Here is a 21961-nt window from a genome sequence, read left to right on the forward strand (position 1 = left end):
ACAAGAGATGCAAAATGCAGTAAATTGGTGCAAGTTTTCACTGAGCATTACATACATATCATGCAGTACACTGTTAACTAACGTTTTCACAAAATCTACCAGTTCTATTTGTTCAGGTCCCACTTCATTACCACGACTGCTGTTAAAAAACACTGTTCCAGGTAAATCTGATGGGCCACTTAGATAATCAGGCAACAGCTATACAAAATCATACAATAATATATAACTATGTCATTACATAACAGTAAACACTACACAAGATTGGTACCTGCCCTTTGTGCAAGACCATTTCATGTTTCACATTCCATACTAACCACAATGACAAATCAATTAATGCATTGGAAATGAAGCATTAAATATCATGTCCTAAAATGTTCAGTAGCATGCATGGTGATATTGAACCTTATTCCATGGCACAATAGTAAAATGATGAGAACATATGGGATAACTAAACAGCAGAGCTAAATGTAAACTAAAACAATACTTAATATCAATACATGTCCAAGCTATGTGCACTAGTAGTACATATCCTATAATTACATCACACACAGGTGTACACTTCTTGACACCTGGGTGAATTATTTTAATAATTAAGGTAATCAGTTAGCATTCAAAAAGAATTGAAGATACAAAAGAGATGGCACTCTAAGAGAACACACAGGACTGACACACAGACAAATGGACATGCACCCAATTGGCCTACCCATACCTACCTTAACACAGAAAATTTGGATTTTCAACCAGAGTGGAACCATATCGCACATTGATAAAAAGTGCTGAAACAAGCAGGAGTAGTGCACAACACCAAATCACAGCAAAACAATAAGAAGTGTTATGTCTCTACTGTGCATTTCCATTATGGTATCTTGAGCACAGTAGGGATATAAAACACTTCTTACTATACACTACTCCAGCTAGGGCTCTCACGATTAATCGATAATATCAATTATTCGATGAAAATATATAATTGACTTTTATTTTGTAATTGATTAATCGCGTAGTATACACGACATCAATAAAAGTAAATACTAAGTAAAAAGCCTCTTTGCTCACTACAACAAATAGAAAGCCTCTCTGTACTATTCCATAAAGCACTAAGTTATGAGAAGCCATACAACTACATATAAGTAGTACTACTACTAGTGTTAAATATTCTTACCCAGATCTTCTGAAAACTGTAGCTGGTATACTTTAACAATAAAGAACTGCACCACAGGAAAAATAAACTGATTATCTCTATATAGCAACATCTTAATAACTTATCAAAACATGGAGTAATCTGGACAAGGGAGAATGTATTAAAATATTTGTGGTGCCTAATTGTCTGGGAGGCCACACCACCATAGGTAACCAGGTATTGTTGTGCTTTATAGCAAAAGTCGCATCACTTCAGCCTGTAAGTGCTGACAGATTTCCAATGTTGCCATAATTGTAGCTGCCTATCAACTGCTCCAATTCCTTCAACCACTATAATGTTATTCTGGGTGGTGCGTAGACTACCACTACTAACTGTGTACAGTATTGATTAAGTGTAACTGATGCTATATGCATGATGTTCACTACATATAGATTAATCGATTTAGTAATCAATGATTAATAGATTAATAAATTAATTGAAACTGAAAGCCCTAAATCCAACTTGGTTCACTACTTTTTATCAATGTGCTATGGTCCCTACTCTAGTTGAAAATTCCAAAAAAATTGTGTACTTGTGTTAATAACATTTCCATTTCAGGCCAATAGCCTACACTGGATGAGTAATCACCCATAGCAATATGAGTGTAACCACTGGAATTGTTTTATACCGATACAAAATTTTGTTGAAAATATTTCAACATGAAAATTATTTGCTAACCACACCACAAAATAATTTCCCACGCAATAAAAGTATAACGAGCTAGTTACTATACTGCTGTTCCAACAAGCCATCTACTTTGATAATCCAGAGGATTCACAGTAGTGACTAGTGATTCAAAGAAACTGGCAGCCTAAATCAACATCACTAATTTTGAAATTTCCTACATGGAACGTAGGCATCATGGAGGCAACAAGAATGGAGTAATTTGAGTGCAGGTGTTGTGTGCGTGGTTACCACATATGTCTGACAGTATAGGATTCAGTTGTAGGAGAGACACTAGAGTATGCAAGAGAACCACTCAATGAGCATGACAACTTGGTATTCTGTAGCAGCAAAAAAGATGGCATCATCATCATCATCAGACACCTGCCAAGAAAGACTGCAAGGATTTATTTACTATTTTTGCATCAAGGTGGATGTATAATTTGCACAATAACTGGCAGAAGGCATTATTCAGCAGACCGACCACAACGTGGTATGGAAGTTCCATGCCTAGTTATTTTTAGAGCACCCTCTAAAGAAATACAGAAGTCTAAAACAGTTTTCTGTAAATGATGAAGATGAGATAAAGGAAACTCTAACAATGTGTATATAGGCTCATCACACAATGATTTGTACATGTACACAATTATTGCCTAACATAGTACTATTAGTACTTTATTACTGTTAAATTATAGCGTTGCATTTCTTCATCTGAACTTGACAGCAGCATTACACAATCCTGAAAGTAGCTGTTACCGGTAAGCTGTACTCTTGTTGTACCTCGCTCATGCATCATCCAAGGTGATGACAGGACAGTCATTCTTGTTTGATCCCAATTTAAAATCAACCCAGGTGGGATTTCCTCCATTGTAACTGTTTCAACTGCTAATCTAAGAAATGACACTTTGATTTCAGAAAAATCTGCCACACTGTATTTGCTCTTAGCTGTTGTGGCTTTTCTTTTGACATAATTCAACCTCCTTAGGAAAGAATAAGCCCAGTGTCTGTTAAGACGTATATACCCCACACCACTTCCAGCTTCTTCATGCTCTAGGCCAGCCTCTGCATGTCTACCATAGACTTTTAATATCCCACAGGCAGCTGCCATTACCACCTTAGATGACACCACTGCATTACCTTCCTTCACTTTCTTGACACATAGCTGTAATTTTTTATCCAGGTATTTTCCCAGAAGTAGTGGTCTTCCACGTCCCTTCTCAGGCAGAGTCCTTATAGGTTCAGTAATACCACACTGCTGGCAGAGTTTTAAGTCCTCTTGATATGCATCACGTATTGAATGGGTAGTTGTCTCTGTAACACAAAGTTTCAACACCAGCGTCTTGCAGTTGTGGCAACACTATATTGGTGAGCATAACTTCTGATCTTTGCACGTTCTGTGTCTGAGTATCTATACAAATTGCAGGACTTATTATAATAGGCACAATGCTAAACTATGGCCATAGATTATGGCACAATTAGTACCTGTTGTACGCTTCATGCTTTCCAGTGGAGCAGGAGCTGCCACATGTTGTCTTCAACAAGACTTCCTGGTTTGCAGAAGTTATAGCACTAGGAGTAAGCGAAGTAGAAAGTAATAAGCAATGATCTGGTAGGTCCAGTTGATCTTGACAACAGAGTTCGAAGTAATTTAAAATAGACATCATTTTCTCGGTCCGACTTGACGCTTCAAGCCAATGGTAACTTGACCTTGCAATGAACCGGCAACTAACCTTGCAAACACTCACACCTTGTGTGTACTGTGACTGCAGAGTTATTTTCGTAGCTAAATTATTTTTATGCAATATATTTTCATGGGCCTGTGCACCCACGAAAATATTTTAGCATTGAATATTTCCAGACTACAGTAATTCTCACCTTTAACTAATGTTTCCCAACTTGTAGAATAGCAAGGAAACTGAAATTCCTTCATCTGAGAGCTTCTTGTGGCAAGACTCCAATTCATGATAATAGTCACGTTCCATGTGAGCATTAATTTATTCCCTTAATCGATTTCAGTCTGAGCCTTTATAAAACAAACAGGGTGGTACCACTATACCTCATCCACATCAAGGTTATTGCTTTGATGAAATTGGCTTACTCTTTTGAAGTACAACTACTTTATTGGGATACATGTACATTTCAATGTACATCGGTATACTTAGTTACCTCCCTGTGAAGAGGTATCCACTATACCTCATCCACATCAAGGCTATGCTTGTTTTGATGAAAGTGGCTTGCTCTTTTGAAGTGCAACCATTTTGTCAGGATACATTTCAATGTACACTGGTGTACGTTTAGTCGCCTCCCTAGCTGTGAAGAGGTATACATACATGGCAAATGTATCCTCTGGAATTCTTTTAATCTGAGGTGGAAAAGTGTTACATATTATACAAGTAGAAGGAAACATTATTTGGAATAGTGATCAAAGAATAAAAAGAGTAGAGAAACAAGGGAATAACAAAAGTAGGGAAACAAGAGAGGTTGCCTATACCTACATATATACTAGTTGACATTTAATCCCTAATTCAGTCATGCTCTTGTTTCACTACTTTTTTGTTATCCACAACTTTGATTCCTAATCAATCAAGACACATGATAGTGTGTTGTGCGGCCCAAGAAGCCGGCGCGCCACACCGTGAGTATATTAACAGGAAGAAAGAAAACGTAATTTTCACAAGCTATGTAGCTCTGTGATCCCTAATCTGATTGGAACCAAATTTGCTAGAGAAGTGCCGGCCAATTAGAGGAGTCTACATACCAAATTTGAAGAAAATCGCTCCAGCCATTTCCGAGATACGAGCGAACAAAGTTTCGTTTTAATTTCTTCGTTTTTTTCTTCTTCTTCTACTTCTTCTTCATTTCGCACACTTCGCAAAATCCGCCATAAAACACGAATGCGTGCTTCAATCCGGCTGAAATTTGGCACACTTGAAGGGCTCATTAAGGCGGATCTCAGTACCAACTTTGGTAGGAATCCGATGAACATTCACGGAGTTATGATCGATTATTCGCATAAAATAAGGTCGAAGGTCTGTCACGCCTACAGGGTAAACTCCTTGAAGGAATGAGCTAAAAATTGCTATGTAGATGGAGTAACCATCGTAGGAGTGCCTTTTTGTGGTTTGAAAAGAATCGAGATAAAGACCATGGAGATATGACACAAAACCCAACCTGTGTCACAATTATGCAATCGATTTTTACGAATAAAAAAGTATTAGTTTTCACGCCTACCAGGCAAACCGCTAAGAGCAATGAGCTGAAAATCGGTGTGTAGCTGGAATAATCATCATAGAAAGACCTTGCAGTAGTACAGAAGAATCGGATTACAAACCACTGAGTTATGATTCGAAACCCAACTACGTGTAGCAAATGCGAGATCGAGATACTCTAATAGAACAGTCACTCTAATAGAGCATTCGACTACGTTTATAACTTACTCCATTAAAGAATTATATTACATTGCAAGTTATTCTGTATGAAGTTCAGCTACAAACAGTTAATCTTATAGACAATTCAGCTAGAAACAAGTCACCCAGTAGAGAGATCAGCTAGAAGAAGTCACCTTGTAGAGAGTTCAGCTACAAATGTAGAGAGTTCAGCTGCAGACAAATCACCCTGTAGAGAGTTCAGCTAAGAAAAGATCACCCTGTAGAGAGTTCAGCTAGAAGAAGTCACCTTGTAGAGAGTTCAGCTACAAAGAAACCACCATGTAGAGAGTTCAGCTACAAATAAATCATTCTGTAGAGAGTTCAGCTACAAACAAATCACCCTGTAGACAGATCAGCTAGAAAAAGTTACCTTGTAGAGAGTCCAGCTACAAAGAAACCATCATGTAGAGAGTTCAGCTGCAAACAAATCACCCTGTAGAGAGGTCAGCTACGAACAGATCACCCTGTAGAGAGTTCAGATATAAACAATTCACGCTGTAGAGAGATCAGCTAGAAGAAGATACTGTACCTTGTAGAAATTTCAGCTAAAAACAGATTACTCTGTAGAGTTCAGCTATGAATAGATCACCCTATAGAGAGGTCAGCTACAAGCAATTCATCCTGTACAGAGTTCAGCTACCAAGAAAACATCATATAGAGAGTTCAGCTGCAAACAAATCACCCTGTAGAGTATTCAGCTACAAACAAATCGCCTTGTAGATAGACCAGCTAGAAACACGTCACCCTGTAGACAGATCAGCTAGAAGAAGTTACCTTGTAGAAAGTTCAACTGCAAACAAATCACCCTGTAAAGAGTTCAACTACAAACAGATAACCCTGTAGAGTTCAGCAGGGGCGTACGCAGGAATTTGGAAAAGGGGTTTCCACTATATACAGCTAAGTGACTGTTATATTAGAGTGGTTTATATTACCTGACTGCTCTATTAGAGTATCTCGATCTTTTCACCAAAATCATAATTCAGAACAATGCCATAAGTGTTGCTATCATCTTACAAACTATTATTTAACTGAGATAAAAGTTTAAAATGTGTCCTGCTCCATGACAGATTCCAGATTCTGGTAACCTGAAGTTTCAATTTCTTAATATTTCAAGTAGTGTGTAAAATTCAAAGGGGTTTCCTGAAACCCCTGGAAACCCCCCTCGGTACACCCCTGTTCAGGTAGAGTCAAGTCACCCTGTAGAGAGAATCCTGTAAAGAGTTCATCTACGTACAAGCAAATCACCCTGTAGAGAGTTCAACTACATTTCAAGTCACCAAGTATAGAGATCAGCTGCAAATTATCCTGTGAGAATTAATTGACATGTAATAAATATATACATTATATATATAATTTGTACATTTACTGATAAAATCAGAATGAGTTAAAGTATTTATAAAATCTGCTTCATCTTTTTCTTTTTCCTGTGGTAAAGAAAAAAATGTATGTTAAAAAGCCCCAAAGCTGGCCATAGGCCGGCTTTTGGGTATACAAATACAAAAAGAAGTGAAATCTAATCAAAAACAGCCAAGCTGTAAAAAAAGGAGTGCCGCCTTTGAAAAAGCTATGGTGAAAAAAAGATGCGAAATCCAAGGTGGCAGCCAAGAAATGGCTGTGATGGTAAGTTAATGGTAAAAATTTTAATAACGACAGTTCAGGTGAATTTGGTGCCGCTTGGCTAAGCTACAAAGAATCACCCTGCAAATAGTTCAGCTACAAACAAGTCATCCTGTAGAGAGATCAGCTAGAAGAAGTTACCTTGTAGAGAATTCAGCTACAAAGAAACCATCATGTAGAGTGTTCAGCTGCAAACAAATCATTCTGTAGAGAGATCAGCTAGAAACAAGTCACCCTGTAGACAGATCAGCTAGAAGAATTTACCTTGTAGAGAGTCCAGCTACAAAGAAATCATCATGTAGAGAGTTCAGCTGCAAACAAATCACCCTGTAGAGAGTTCAGTTGCGAACAGATCACCCTGTAGAGAGTTCAGTTAGAAACAAATCACCCTGTATAGAGATCAGCTAGAAGAAAGTCACCTTGTAGAGAGTTCAGCTACAAAATAACCACCATGTAGAAAGTTCAGCTGCAAACAAATCACCTTGTAGCGAGTTCAGCTACAAAGAAACCACCATGTAGAAAGTTCAGCTGCAAGCAAATTACCCTGTAGAAAGTTCAGCTGCAAGCAAATCACACTGTAGAAAGTTCAGCTAGAAACAAATAACCCATCAGCTAGAAACAAGTCACCCTGTAGAGAGATCAGCTAGAAGAAGTTACCTTGTAGAGAGTTCAGCTACAAAGAAACCATCATGTAGAGAGTTCAGCTGCAAATAATCACCCTTTAGAGAGTTCAGCTAGAAACAAGTCATCCTGTATAGAGAGATCAGCTAGAAGGATCACCTTGTAGAGAGTTCAGCTACAAAGAATCACCCAGCAGATAGTTCAGCTACAAACAAGTCATCCTGTAGAGAGATCAGCTAGAAGAAGTTACCTTGTAGAGAATTCAGCTACAAAGAAACCATCATGTAGAGAGTTCAGCTGCAAACAAATTACCCTGTAAAGAAGTCAGCTACGAACAGATCGCCCTGTAGAGAGTTCAGATACAGACAATTCATGCTGTAGAGAGATCAGCTAGAAGAAGATACTGTACCTTGTAGAAAGTTCAGCTACAAACAGATCACTCTATAGAGAGTTCAGCTACAAGCAATTCACCCTGTAGAGAGCTCAGCTACACAGAAATCATCATTTAGAGAATTCAGCTGCAAACAAATCATCCTGTAGATAGTTCAGCTATGAAAAGATCACCCTGTAGAGAGTTCAGCTAGAAGAAGTACGTACCTTGTAGAGAATTCAGCTATAAAGAAACCATCAGGTAGAGAATTCAGCTGCAAACAAATCACCCTGTAGAGAGGTCAGCTACGAACAGATCACCCTGTAGAGAGTTCAGATACAAACAATTCACCCTGTAGAGAGATCAGCTAGAAGAAGATACTGTACCTTGTAGAAAGTTCAGCTACAAACAGCTACATGTAGAGAGTTCAGCTGCAAACAAATCACTATGCAGAGAGTTCAGCTATGAAAAGATCGCCCTGTAGAGAGTTCAGCTAGAAGAAGTCAACTTTTAGAGAGTTCAGCTACAAAGAAACCACCATGTAGAGAGTTCAGCTGCAAACAAATCACCCTGTAGAGAATTCAGCTACAAACCAATTGCCCTGTAGAGAGACCAGCTAGAAACAAGTCACCCTGTAGACAGATCAGCTAGAAGAAGTTACCTTGTAGAGAGTTCAGCTGCAAACAAATCACCCTGTAGAGAGTTCAACTACAAACAGATAACCCTGCAGAGAGTTCAGCTAGAGTCAAGTCACCCTGCAGAAAGAATCCTGTAAAGAGTTCATCTACGTACAAGCAAATCACCCTGTAGAGAGTTCAGCTACATTTCAAGTCATACAGTAGAGAGATCAACTGCAAATTATCCTGTAGGGATTAATTGACATGTAATAAATATAATTATACATTATACACATAATTTGTACATTTACTGATAAAATCAGAATGAGTTAAAGTATTTATAAAATCTGCTTCATCTTTTTCTTTTTCCTGTGGTAGAGAAAAAAATATAGGTTAAAAACCCCAAATACAAAAAGAAGTGAAATCTAATCAAAAACAGCCAAGCTGTAAAAAAAGGAGTGCGGCCCTTGAAAAGGCTATGGTGAAAAAAGATGTGAAATCCAAGGTGGCGGCCAAGAAATGGCTGTGATGGTAGGTTAATGGTAAAAATTTTAATAACGACAATTCAGGTGAATTATGTGCCAAGACCAAGTGGCACCAAAATTCACCTGAATTGTCGTCATTAAAATTTTTACTATTAACCTACCATCACAGCCATTTCTTGGCCGCCACCTTGGATTTCACATCTTTTTTCACCATAGCCTTTTCAAGTGCCGCACTCCTTTTTTTACAGCTTGGCTGTTTTTGATTATGATTTTCTAATTTTTTCATTCCACTTGTTTGTTTACTTTTTAATAGCATAGTTGTGACTAATGAACCCATGCATAGGAAAAAATGTGCCAGGCATGCCATAAATGTGATTTTGCATCTGAATGCGTCCCAACAATCAATTACTGAAAAGTGAAGTGGCTATTACACTTCGCCTTCAACTATGCTCTACCTGTTACACACCAACACAATTGAAGAACAGTACCAAGCTGTGGTGATTTTGAAGGGCAAGAACACCCAGAACTCCATGATCCCTACAACTATACTGTATGATTTTGAGAACTAATTTAATTTCAAGTATGGAGAAATGCATAACTTTGTATTATAAGGAAGGTCTTCTGTGAAAAAAGATGGATTATTGTTTGCCATGAACTTAATGGTACTTTTATACACAACAATAATGTCTAAACAGTTTTTGGTCATCGTGACATGAACCATTTTCACCACAGACAGTTATACTTGAGATACCAGAAAATAATTGAAAGTGGTTGTACATGAGGGCACTAGTTGTCTGACAAGTGAATTAGATTGTGCCATGAGTGACCTTGCCAACTGCTAATGGCAAAGTGCAGTTGGGAATGTTGCTGGACAAGCTGTAGAGGAAGAATTTTCACAAGTTGTGTACTGTTGTAGTTGCGAGATCCTTTTGCGGCAGCTACATCTTGTTTTCTCTAGCTGCCAATCTTGTTACACAGGCAAATTATAGTGCCAACGCAAGAAATATCTTTTGCCAGAGGGAGCTAAAATGACAACTATTGTTTGGTTAAATAACTTAAGCTACAATACACTAAAAATTAGGTCATCAGCTACCAACTGCATAATTTACTGTAGCAAACAATATTCATCACAGCTTTGAATTTTGCATTCAAAGTTTACAATCGACATTCATTTAAGCACTATTTGTAACAGTAACACAATCTGTAATTCCATAAAATACATAATATTTTATTTTTTAAACATGCACTACATGAAATGTAATGGACTGGTTATCAAGACTCACGGTAGTGAGTCGCGCGGCCAGTAAAGCAGAAACGCGCGCCGCAGACAATAAATGACGCGACCACTATGTGAGGATTTTACAAGAACGAACGTTGTCAAATTCGGCCTTCCTGTAATCCACCCGTCACTTACGCTATCCCTCTGAAACTCTGGAGTTGAACTCATCGTGTCACTAGTAACTACCACACAAGCAGTGAAGCAAATCCATGCCGATTGTTTCGTGACCGAGGTTGCCGACATCAAAGGTGAAGTTTCATTTTTTTTTTTTTTTTTTTTTTTTTATCGCATGCGGTTAGACGCAACCGCAGGTGTATGCCTTGCGTTCCTTTGTGCATTCCGAACATTGATCGCCCTGTTATCGCTTCAGTATTCACTCAATCACCTCAAGATTCACATCATCGATTTCACCATACATGATTACCCTACAGTCGTGATTTCAGCACCAAACGAAGTTTCAGTCGTCCTCAGTCGACCTAGAGGCCAAATACAAATCCCAGATTGTTGTTTTCCGCAATACTCGCTTGGCATGTAGGGCAATGTGTCTTTAAACTGTTCTAAAAGTTTCGTTCAGATTGAAACATTTGTTTTCGAGAATGGCTAGTTTGAAATTTGAATTTAGTCGCCCCCACGTCATTTGCTCTCTAAGAATTTTACTCGGAATTTAAAGAATGACGCAGAGCACAACTGCGGTCACTGGGTATTGATGAACTGGCGCTCTATGTAGTTAATCAGTACATATAGCCACCAAGAAGTGTGCTGCCATAGATTATAGTCCATAGATATAATCTATGGTGCTGCATACCATCCTTCGTTTTGAAATTAGTCGCCCCCACATAATTTGTCCTCTAAGGGCGCGGCTTAAAGAATGACACAAGAGTACAACTGCGGTTACCAGTTGTTGACACAAGTTGTGAGTAATTAGCACATGTAGCTAGCTTAAAAAGGAAGTGTGCAAAATTGCCTAATACAATTGTCACCATGCATTATTGCATTTTATAGCACCCCCACACAAAATTACACATGTAATTACAACATACAGAGGAGACACATGAATACCAAACACTTTTCACAACAATAATGTAAGAATTGTACAATAATGACTGTAATATAACTGCTATGCAAATGTTTTCCAGTGGCCCGCCATGGTAGCAAGTCTCACATGACGGCATGTATATTCATCCAAGGGAGTAACAAGTAAGTATGATGACAACAAGTTGGTATGACTTCATTTGTAGAATCCAGATGAGTGGGTGTGGCTCCAGCATGTCTAAACGGTTAACAAACATTCCTGTTATAAATACGTGCTAGAGTTGCAATATAATAGTATAGTATTTAAATGCAATAATACATAGTCTCCATTGCATCACTATCAAACGACACTAAGTGGAGGATATTGTTGCATCTCTAGTATGTACACTCTATCTATCAGTACAACCTGTCTTAATGGCCACTATAGTATAGAAAGACAACCACTCTTGAAAAGCCAATTCCAATTGAGAATTTATACACTGTTACCTGCTGAATGAGTGAAGGTGGCAATAAACAAGTTCCACCGTAATTTATACACGTAATCTGATCCTGTATATTCTGTCAGTGGATGAGATCCACTTGGCCAGGACAAAATGTGACTCAAGTGCCCTGGATGATCCAACTTATGACCCAGTGGCACAATGGAACTGACTATTTATAGAGAATACAATTATATTTATTTCTAAGATGTGTGGATGTGTGGACACATTACAACACATTACATGTACATACAAGACATGCTACGTACTGTTTTAGAATTTCAAGTCACCACATTATACACGTACCAGTCAACAATGCTTCATAGTGCCCATCAGTAAACCTGAAGAAAAGTTACGAAAAATAAAAATTCACATAAGTACAATGAAACCTCATTAATATGGCAGGCTGTGGGACCAAAAAATTTGGCCTGAATAACAAGGTGGCCTTATTAATGAGGTCATAAGTAATGCTTAGCTATATTTGGGACCTACTAGAGGTGGTCAATATAATGAGATGGTCTTATTAAAGAGGTGGCCACTAAGTGAGGTTTCACTGTACATATAGTTCACAATATTGTGAACAATATTAATGGTTAACAATATACACTGAAACCTGCAGGTCACTTCTTGTGGAAGATTGCTCTCTACACAAAATGACACATTCAGAGATTGTATTTAGATGGATGATACAGTAATGCATTGTGACTTCAATACTCATGATGTGTCACTGCTAGGCAGCAACCATATACACGGCACTGCCACATCGCACTTGCTCGCACACACAATTTTGCTAAAGATTTTACAAATTGATAATTAAGGGGTGTGGCAACTAGCTGTTTCGCTAGCAAGACTGTGTGGCAGCTGTTTCCCTTCTGTACAAGTGGCCACCAAGACAGGTCCACTGTGGATGAAAGCCAGGCATTAGATATTTGGTATTTCATGTGTTGAAGACATTCCAGGGCTTCTGGTAGTCTCAAATCTCACCACAGTTTAACTTAGGCAGTGTTGTGGTCACCACTAAACTACTGGAATGCTGTGTTATGTTCATCTTATGCTTGGCTACTATATTGTAGAACTGAAAAGGATACTCTGAAAAATATATCCTATGGATAATGACTTCATCACTTTCTTCATCAGGAGCTTATAAGGACCAATAGTGAAACTTTTTACACTTGGGGCTGACAGTCAACTGCCTATGTCTGAAGCAGTGCTTTTGGTGCTCTAACAGATTGGCTGCCCCCTTGCTACCAGCACTCACTATCTCATACGCTGTCATACACTAAATCCATCTCTATAGCCAGTTAGAACAGCATGCTTCTTACCTTTTTTTAAGGCCGCTTAATGCAGCCACCTCTTTAAAAGGCAAGGTCAGAAAATTTTGTCCCTACGGCCTGAATAATGACCAGTTTTCACTGTACTATTAGTGATTAGTGATCATGGGGGATTATTTATTAAGATACTAAGATATACAAACGCTACAACCTCTAAATATAGCAGTAAATTTTTACCCTGGTCCAATGTCCCGTAATAATCGTGACTTCGTGAGAGACTCTACTGTGACAAATACATGTTTATCATGATAATTATGTGCTAATCGCCTTTTTACAATTAAGTTTTACAACACAAATACATGTATAGTTAAACTCACCAATTGCGACTAAATCCTTTCAACACGAAAAGACAAGTAATGAGACAACCTTGGAGACAACAGCTACACAAGCCTATTCTGGTGCGTTTATTTAGTAGTAATATAAATTTTAAAGGCGTTTATTTACAACAGGACATAATTACGCGCCCCTCTATTGTCTCTGTACATACTTGCCTTTTCTCATTTCATTTCACAAGATCTCTTCACTTGAATTAGTCATGATCAATGCTTGAAGTAGATCGAGATACTCTAATAGAACAGTCACATTTCTACAAGTGCCATATTTTTATATTGTAAAGTCTGTAAGTAGCTAGTAATTTAAACTATACAATCCGATGCTAAGCAAAAGTTGTAACTATGCTAAATATTGATTGCTGTGTTACAGCTGTTTTGTGACTGCTCTAATAGAGTATTTTGATCGTTTCAATGCAGTACAAGATGAAAGGCAAGCGTTGTTAAGGGTTTAATAGTTAAAATGGGTGTTAGTTGACTGCAGTTGCATACCACTAACAGGGCCGCCCTGAGAAATTAGAGGGCCCAGGGAAAAGAGTTAAAGAGGGGCCCAGGGGCAAGGAAGGGTCTAGATCCTGACTGCTCTATTAGAGTATATCGATCTTTCTTTAAACAGGTATTCAAGTGGCCCCTTTCGGGCTGTGGTAGGGGGCAAAATACCCCAGTTACCCCCAATGTGGGCGGCCCTGGCCACTAAAATTACAGTTATATTTTAATATTCTGTCACTGTAATCTGGGGTTTCTGTCAAAACCATGGAAACTCACCTACTGTTATCAACAGTACATTGCTTATTCTAACAAAAAGTATTGAAATCCCATCCAAAAACAGCTTATAGCTGTAAAAAAAGTGCGCGTCCAAGTAAAGCAGAGTTAACTGCGACAAAAAGTAATGATATCATAATGCGGCCATGTGCGAGGTGTGCAAGTTGTAAAATTAATATTAGCTAATCAGATAATACAATGTTATTGTTAAAGTGTTAATGAGAACTATGTGATGCTGCTAGTTTTTAAGTGTGTGAGCATCTTCATAAATGCCACATAAATTTAATTCTCAATAAAGCAATGTGTATAGATTCTCTGATAGTAATAAATAGTTTGAGTTTGGCCGCCTTTCCTGTATACAGCAATGCTACGAACAAAGGAAAGGTGGCCAAACTCAAACTATTTATTACTATCAGAGAATCTATACACATTGCTTTATTGAGAATTAAATTTATGTGGCATTTATGAAGATGCTCACACACTTAAAAACTAGCAGCATCACATAGTTCTCATTAACACTTTAACAATAACATTGTATTATCTGATTAGCTAATATTAATTTTACAACTTGCACACCTCGCACATGGCCGCATTATGATATCATTACTTTTTGTCGCAGTTAACTCTGCTTTACTTGGACGCGCACTTTTTTTACAGCTATAAGCTGTTTTTGGATGGGATAAACACTACACAAAATAAACTGCATACACAAATGAACTGCATACACATGTAGGTATCAATAAACCACTTTTGTCACTGTTAAAACTTAATTGCAAATGTAGCAATGAGCCATTTGGGGCAACTTAAAACTATATAGCTGCTACGTACACATGTTTACATTATTCTTATCTATCTTACCTGGTCCCTTTCAGGTGTAAATTGAGCTTGACGTGATTGAGGAGTCATAGGACTTGTAACAGCATTATTTTCTAAAGGAATATTTGGTGGTGGAGGTGCATGAGGTACATCTTGACTTTCTTTACTGCATGACTGTTTAAGATAAGAAGGAAGCTTTGAAGGTGGTTTATGTTCTCTGTTATCCACATCTTCATTTGGAGAAGTAATATCTTCTGGTTGTACTTCAACAATGGGTGGGCCATCATCAGATGGATCCACATGTAACCCTGAGCCCCCAAATTTTGGTTCACCTGATTCAGCATATTCAGAGAGCATAGCTTCATTGGTTTCCATCAGATTAGTACTGTCAGCACTTTCTTCAAACAATAATGGCTGAGATGGTGGTGGTACATGAGCATATTGCACATTTGTGTTTGCAGCAGACACTGGCACAGCCAACTCACTATTACCTTCACTTACAACACTTTGCTCTTCTTTACTATGAGTATCTTCGTCTGTAAGAGTTTCAGGAGCAGATGACAAGTGAGATTGCACAATGCATAACAGTCTCTCAATGGAATGTACATCTTTCAGCTTCAGCTCACAAACTAGCTCTTTTACTTGATCATCAACAATTTCAACAGGACTCCATTCATAGGTACTCAACTTCACCAAACCACTTTCCAGCTGAACACTGTGAAACGTATTGACATCATTGGAAAAAACCTGCATATGATTATTTACGAAGTATGGATTAAACATCATATGACATACAACAGATTTTATGTAATTACCTGTCTACTAAATAATCATACAAAAATTAATGTTTAGTCCCAAATATGATTTTTTCAAATCAAGTGCACAACTGGTTTCCTGAAATTAACTTCTGAAAAACATGCGTGTATGTACATACATATTTATGTACGCAGAGTGAAACCTGTGTATTAAGGACACCTTGGGACCAAGCAGAAGTGTCCTGATTATCAAGGTTTCCTGGTTTTCCAGGTCAGTTTACATGCTAATGGCCATTACCAAGTGTCCAGATTGCACATTTTAAAAGTGTCCTGATTAACAGGTTCCACTGTACATACATACGTGCACATGTGTGTGTGTGTGTGTGCGTGCGTGCATGTGTGAGAGAGAGGAAAGTGGCTAGAGCTTCAGCCTGTTAATCAAAAGGTTCCGGGTTAAGAAACTACTCACATTGCTCCAGTCTACCCAGCTGTATATCGAGGACCTTGTGTCACCTGGGGAAGCAGCCCACACAGCTGTAACATCAATGGGTACCCCCCCTAGGGAAACAAAATTTAATGCCAACTGTCCTTGCCTTATTTAGCAGTGTTGGAGTCATTGTGCCACCTTAGACCTTACCTTTTGCAGTTTACTAGCCATGCCCCAGGAGGATTTGCCTGCATAAGGCTCAAGCGTCTAAGTGGTGCACGGGCATCCCAGTGGTGGTTCGCTGGGTGGAAATAGCTGTGTATTGCACGACTAAGCTTTGTGTGCATGTGTACGTACGTGTGTGTGTACCAAAGCATGATATAAACCATTTGAAAATGTTCCAACTTTAATACAATGCCACTAGCCAAGCTGTAAAAAGGGTGTGCCTTCAAAAGCCTGTGTGAACTTAGAAAAGTTGTGAAATCATTTGCGCATGATTAGCATTAACATCATTACAGTCATTTCATGGCCGACACCTCTTTGACTTCACACCTTTTTTCACCCAGGCTTTTGAAGGCCACACACTACAGAAAAATACCTATCGATCTGATACCAAAGCCACAAGGATCTATGCCTATGGAAATACCTTGGGCCAATCATTGTAGCAGTTCTTTTTTGGTGCTTTCAAAAACAAAAGAATAACACAACAAAAATCAAGCAAATATAAAATTGCAGGGTTCAAGTACTCTAATAGAACAGTCACCACAGGGTTGAAAAATTGTTGTAAAAAGCTTACCATGGTTTGATCCAGGTTTCTCTACACCTAACACCCAAATGTGTAACCACTAAGCAATTACTATCACAGCTGCTCACCTCACTTAATTTCTACTTTACAAATAAAAGTTCTACTCAATCATAATTTCATAGTATGTGTGTTCTACTAGAAGTCCTCAAACAACTGTGGACTCTAAAATATTAGAGTATTACAATACTATAAGTGAACAGTCATGCAATACAATACAATTATAACTTCTGTCTTTAATAATCATTATTGTCTGTAGATAAAACAACATGTGACATAGGGCAGACGTAGGATGGCTTTGGAGCCTTATAAAGTACAAAAAGAAGTGAAATTCACACATAACAGCCAAGCTGTGAAATTAGGTCATGGCCTTCAAAAGCCTGGATGAAAAAGTTGTGAAATCAAAGAAATGGCTGCAATGATGTTTATAGCATTAATAATAGCATTACAGGTTTTTGCAATTGAATTCGTCACTCCATTTGCAGTAGAGTTTGTTGCTTTTGCTGTAGAACTCGTCCTGTTTGCAATTGAATTTGTCGGTAATTTATTGGTTTTGCAATTGAATTCGTCACGTTTGCACAAGAATTTGTCCGTGACAAGATTGGCCGCTGCAGTAAACACAAAAACAAGATGTAGCAGCTGTTTCATGATCTTATTGAAGTACAACTGTTGTAAATAACTCTCTATAAGGCAATAATTGATCCACCTTGTGATGAGCGGCTGGTTTATAGCAGTCAAAGTAACTATGAGGAATTCTTGTGCAAACGTGATGAATTCTAATGTAAAAGTGCCAAAATCAATTGCAAACCAATGAACTCCAATCGCAAACGGCATGAATTCTACTGCAAAAGCAACAAAATCTACTGCAAATGGGACAAAGTAAAATGTAAAAACCTGTAACTTCATCACAGCTATTTCTGTGCTGCTGCCATAATCCATTATCAGTTATAGATCATGGCTTTTTCCCTAACTTTGGTAACGAGAATAGCAATCCACACAAACACAGCCAAGCTGTGAAAAAGGATGAAAAGCCCGGGTATGAAATCAAAGGTGGAAACCAAGATATGATGGGTGCTGTGTGGATTACTATTCTCATTACTAAAGTCACTTTTGAAGAAGCCATAATCCATTACTGGTAACAGATTATGGCATCTTCAAAATACTACACTATAAATAGTAACAAATACATTACTAAGAAGCCCCAAAAGTAATAACTATTATGTAAGTATAACATACAGTACGATAGTACTGTATTTTTTTAGTAGGGACCACAAAAAACAGCATCCAATAACCAGCCTCAATTTTCCCAGACAACAATGAGGCAGTATTGGTTAGGCAAGACAAGCCTTCTGATCAACCCAAAATGCTTTCAACAAGTTGCTACAGAATTTGTAAAAAAATTATTTTACGGAATTTTCTATTGACTGACTGAGTAACTGATTGACTAATGCCTTCAGACAAGCATAACTTGATAACGGCTAAGGCTACGGGCTTGATTTTTTCAGTTTGACATCACTTCGGCCTGAGAAATGCCTTTTGGCATACCACAATATGTACAATGCATTCTTCATGGACTTACCAGTGTCCTTCTGTGTCCCATTCATCTTTACTGACAGCTAAAAGTGTCCATTTGGCGGTAGAACGTAATGGCTTCCCTTCATAACGGAAATCGTCTGTGTTTTTTATAGTGGCTACATTGATTGTAGAAGTACGTACTTTACGAACAGTTCTTGATTTGTACTGCTTAGCCGGCAACAAAGCATAATGGATACTTCACTTTTCAAACAATAACTGACATCACTAGGGTAGAGATGTACCGATAAGGATTTTTCAGCTGTACCGACATCCGATTAGTCTGTACCATTTTTTTTTATAAATTGATTATTTTTTTTACAAAATGAACACATTAAACAAATACAAAATAAAATAAATACGTTAAACAGATGAGTCAAGCTTAACCTCTGCCAAGCGCAGTTCAGCAGAGATAGTGGGGGGTTCCAAAGGTCTCACAGTCCTACTACCCCAGATAGCCAAGATGGCAGAACGGAATAAAGAAAATGAGATGGAGCATCGCATCAGTGAAAGTGTCTTGGTATAGGGTGTGCCATGTTTCTTAGAGAGTAAATCAGCTAAGCAGCTATAGAATATAGTTACTTCCCTACCAAGTCCACCAAACGTAGAAAAAACAAGAGGGGTAAATGAAGCACACCCACACTGCGAACCCTATTGCCATATTCCTGCTTCTTCTCTAACTCATGCATTCGAAAAAGTGATGCAGGCTGAGTCTTAAGGTAGCTTGGTGCGTTGGGGTGAAAAATCCTTATATCAAAAAATGCACCCTGGCGTTTACCCCAAAACCCAGTTGCACAAACATCTGCACGGGCTTCATCATTATGAATAGTAGAAACAGGAGCAATGGTCTCTCCATTAAGAGGTAATAAAGGTGGTTCCATTGCAACATTATAACAGACCTCTTGTAATCATCCAGCTGTCAAGTCACGAAGTTCATTATGACGAATAAAGGTATAAGGCCTCCTACACTGAAGGGGGTGCCACAAACACAGTGACTGGAGACATCATACAATTAACTCCTGCTTATTTAAGTAGAATCCCTGCTCCTGAATAGGAAGAGCTGTCAGTCACAGGAAAGAACACTTCATACTATTCAAACCAACGATCCTCTGCAGCAAGGGATCCAGATGAGACTTGTCTGAATCAGCAACAGAAGACACATATTGTTGCTTAAGCCGGCGAATATCAGATTTAACAGATTATAAATTAAGGATACAGAAGTCATTGGATTGTTGCTCTATCAGGGAAGCCAAGAAAGCACTGATCCACCTAGAACCAGAATATTGAGCATAAGAATATTAATCTGTACCTAAAATAACCGATACCGATTATACTGATCCGATTATTGTATACATAATCTGTAAAGTGTAAAATAGAACAGGTGTATAGCTACTGCATGATGCATATTCTAATGATATTAATTTTAAAGAAAATAGAAGTGTTGTAACTATAAGGTACAACTATACCTGGTTACCTTTAGTTGGTGTGGCCATGCAGACAATTAGGCACCACATGCAAATATTATAATACATACTCCCTTGTCCAGATTACTCCCTTGTCCAGATTACTCAGTGCTTTGATTAGTTATAAGATGGCTACTATACACACATTATCCTGTGGTGCAGTTCTTTATTGTTAAGGTGTAACAGCTACCAGATCTGGGAAAGAATATTTTAACACAAATTAATAGCAGTATTTACACATGTGGTCGTATGGCTTCTTGTAACCTATGGCTATAATGGAACAGTATAGAGAGGCTTTCTATTTTTTGTAGTAGTGAGCAAAAAGGCTTTTCATTGCTGCAAATAATGGTACTCATATTTGCCATGCAAAATTAGCGGCAGCAATATCGGTTCTCAGAGCGTTTGTGCCGATTACCAATACTCTACTTTTCTATTGTCCTTTTTAGTTGTCCAGCACGTGCCTTTCTTTGTGCTGGGGGTGGTAGGCAAGGGCAGTCCATCAAGCCTGGGAAAAAATTACCGATATGGTAGATATTGCCATATCGGCACCCGATCCGATCACCAATCCGATTATCGGTACATCTCTACACTAGGGCACGTGGTGCCTTTTTTTCTTTTGATGCGGTATACATGGATTGCAGAGGTGCTTTTCGAACAGTTCTTGATTCATAATATTGTGAACATAGCTGACAACAAAGAGTAAGGATGATTCACTTTTCAGACGATAATTGATGTAGCTGGGGGGCTTGGCTTTTGATGCGGAATGCGTGGGTTCACCAGTCATAATTATTTACGGAAACAGTTAACAAACAAGTACGCAAAAAAAATTAGAACTACAGTAGGGACCATAGCACATCGATAAAAAGTACTGAAACAAGCTGGAGTAATGCATGATATTAAATCACAGTAAAACAATAAGAAGTGTTATAACTGTACTGTGCTTGTTTCAGTATTTTTTATCGATGTGCTATGTTCCCTACTCTAGTTGAAAAATTCCAAATTTTTTTGTGTACTTGTTACTTTATTAATGTGTTACTTCCAACAAGCAGCAGTCATATTCCTACAATAGCACTACAATCCTGTGTAGTGAATGTGAATTCATGTATGCCTACAGACAGAAACACAATCTGATAAGTGGGGGTGGCTCTACATAAATTTCTTGAGTTTATACAACTGTATTTCCATCAGTTCAACATACAGATCTGATCCATATATTCAAAAGAAGTGAATCAGACCCAGTGACTCAAACAATCCAAATAATCTGGATGACCCGACCCATTTGCAATGCTAAGTAATCACACACGTCTATATCATTATCACTCTCCACCTACCCAAAGTCAGGAAGTAAGTGGGGATTAGTCACCCAGTCATCCCCAGGGCAGTGTTATGGTTACTTGCAACAAGCACTGATACTGTACCCACTTGTTTAATGATTCACGTATGTAGCACATAATGGGATCATGTTTGCAACTCACTAGTTCGAAGTTGCCCCCTGCGTGGGGTAGGTGGGGCATGACTTAAGTTTGTGCATAACTAGCTCTGGGGGTGAACAGAGATTAAATATGGTACTAAATTACTCCACCCATGATCTAAAATTTACAGCTCATTCTTATATACCAAGTTTTTTTTTCTTGTAAAACTACTGTATTTATACAATCAAGTACTAAAGATAATAAGAAATGCGGTTAAAATTATGTCATATAAATAATGTTTGAGAAAACTACAAGGCCTAGAGACATATAGATTCACCTGTGAACGAAGGCACAACCATATAATAATTATGCCTGTTCGTGCTGATGACTTTAACATACGTGTAAATCTATATACATAACACCCAGTACCACACTCATGCTTTAATTTCAGAATTCGCGAAGGGGAAGATTAGCGAACGTTCGCGAGTGATTGCAGGAGAGCCAGAGACCACTTTACACATAAA

The 21961-nt window shown here is 38.2% G+C and overlaps 1 protein-coding gene across 1 annotated transcript in view; it reads right to left on the reverse strand.

Moving 5' to 3' along the window:
* Positions 1-21961, reverse strand: part of LOC136249043 (uncharacterized) — a 51299-nt gene that overhangs the window by 20196 nt on the left and 9142 nt on the right. The window contains exons 2-3 of the mRNA XM_066040950.1: positions 15049-15753; positions 83-198 (exon numbers count right to left, since the gene is read on the reverse strand). Coding sequence (XP_065897022.1) covers positions 83-198; positions 15049-15381 — 449 coding nt within the window. The 5' untranslated portion in view covers positions 15382-15753. The remainder of the gene's footprint in view (positions 1-82; positions 199-15048; positions 15754-21961) is intronic.

This window comes from Dysidea avara, chromosome 3 (genome assembly GCF_963678975.1).
Source record: "Dysidea avara chromosome 3, odDysAvar1.4, whole genome shotgun sequence".
Classification (NCBI taxonomy): Eukaryota; Metazoa; Porifera; class Demospongiae; order Dictyoceratida; family Dysideidae; genus Dysidea; species Dysidea avara.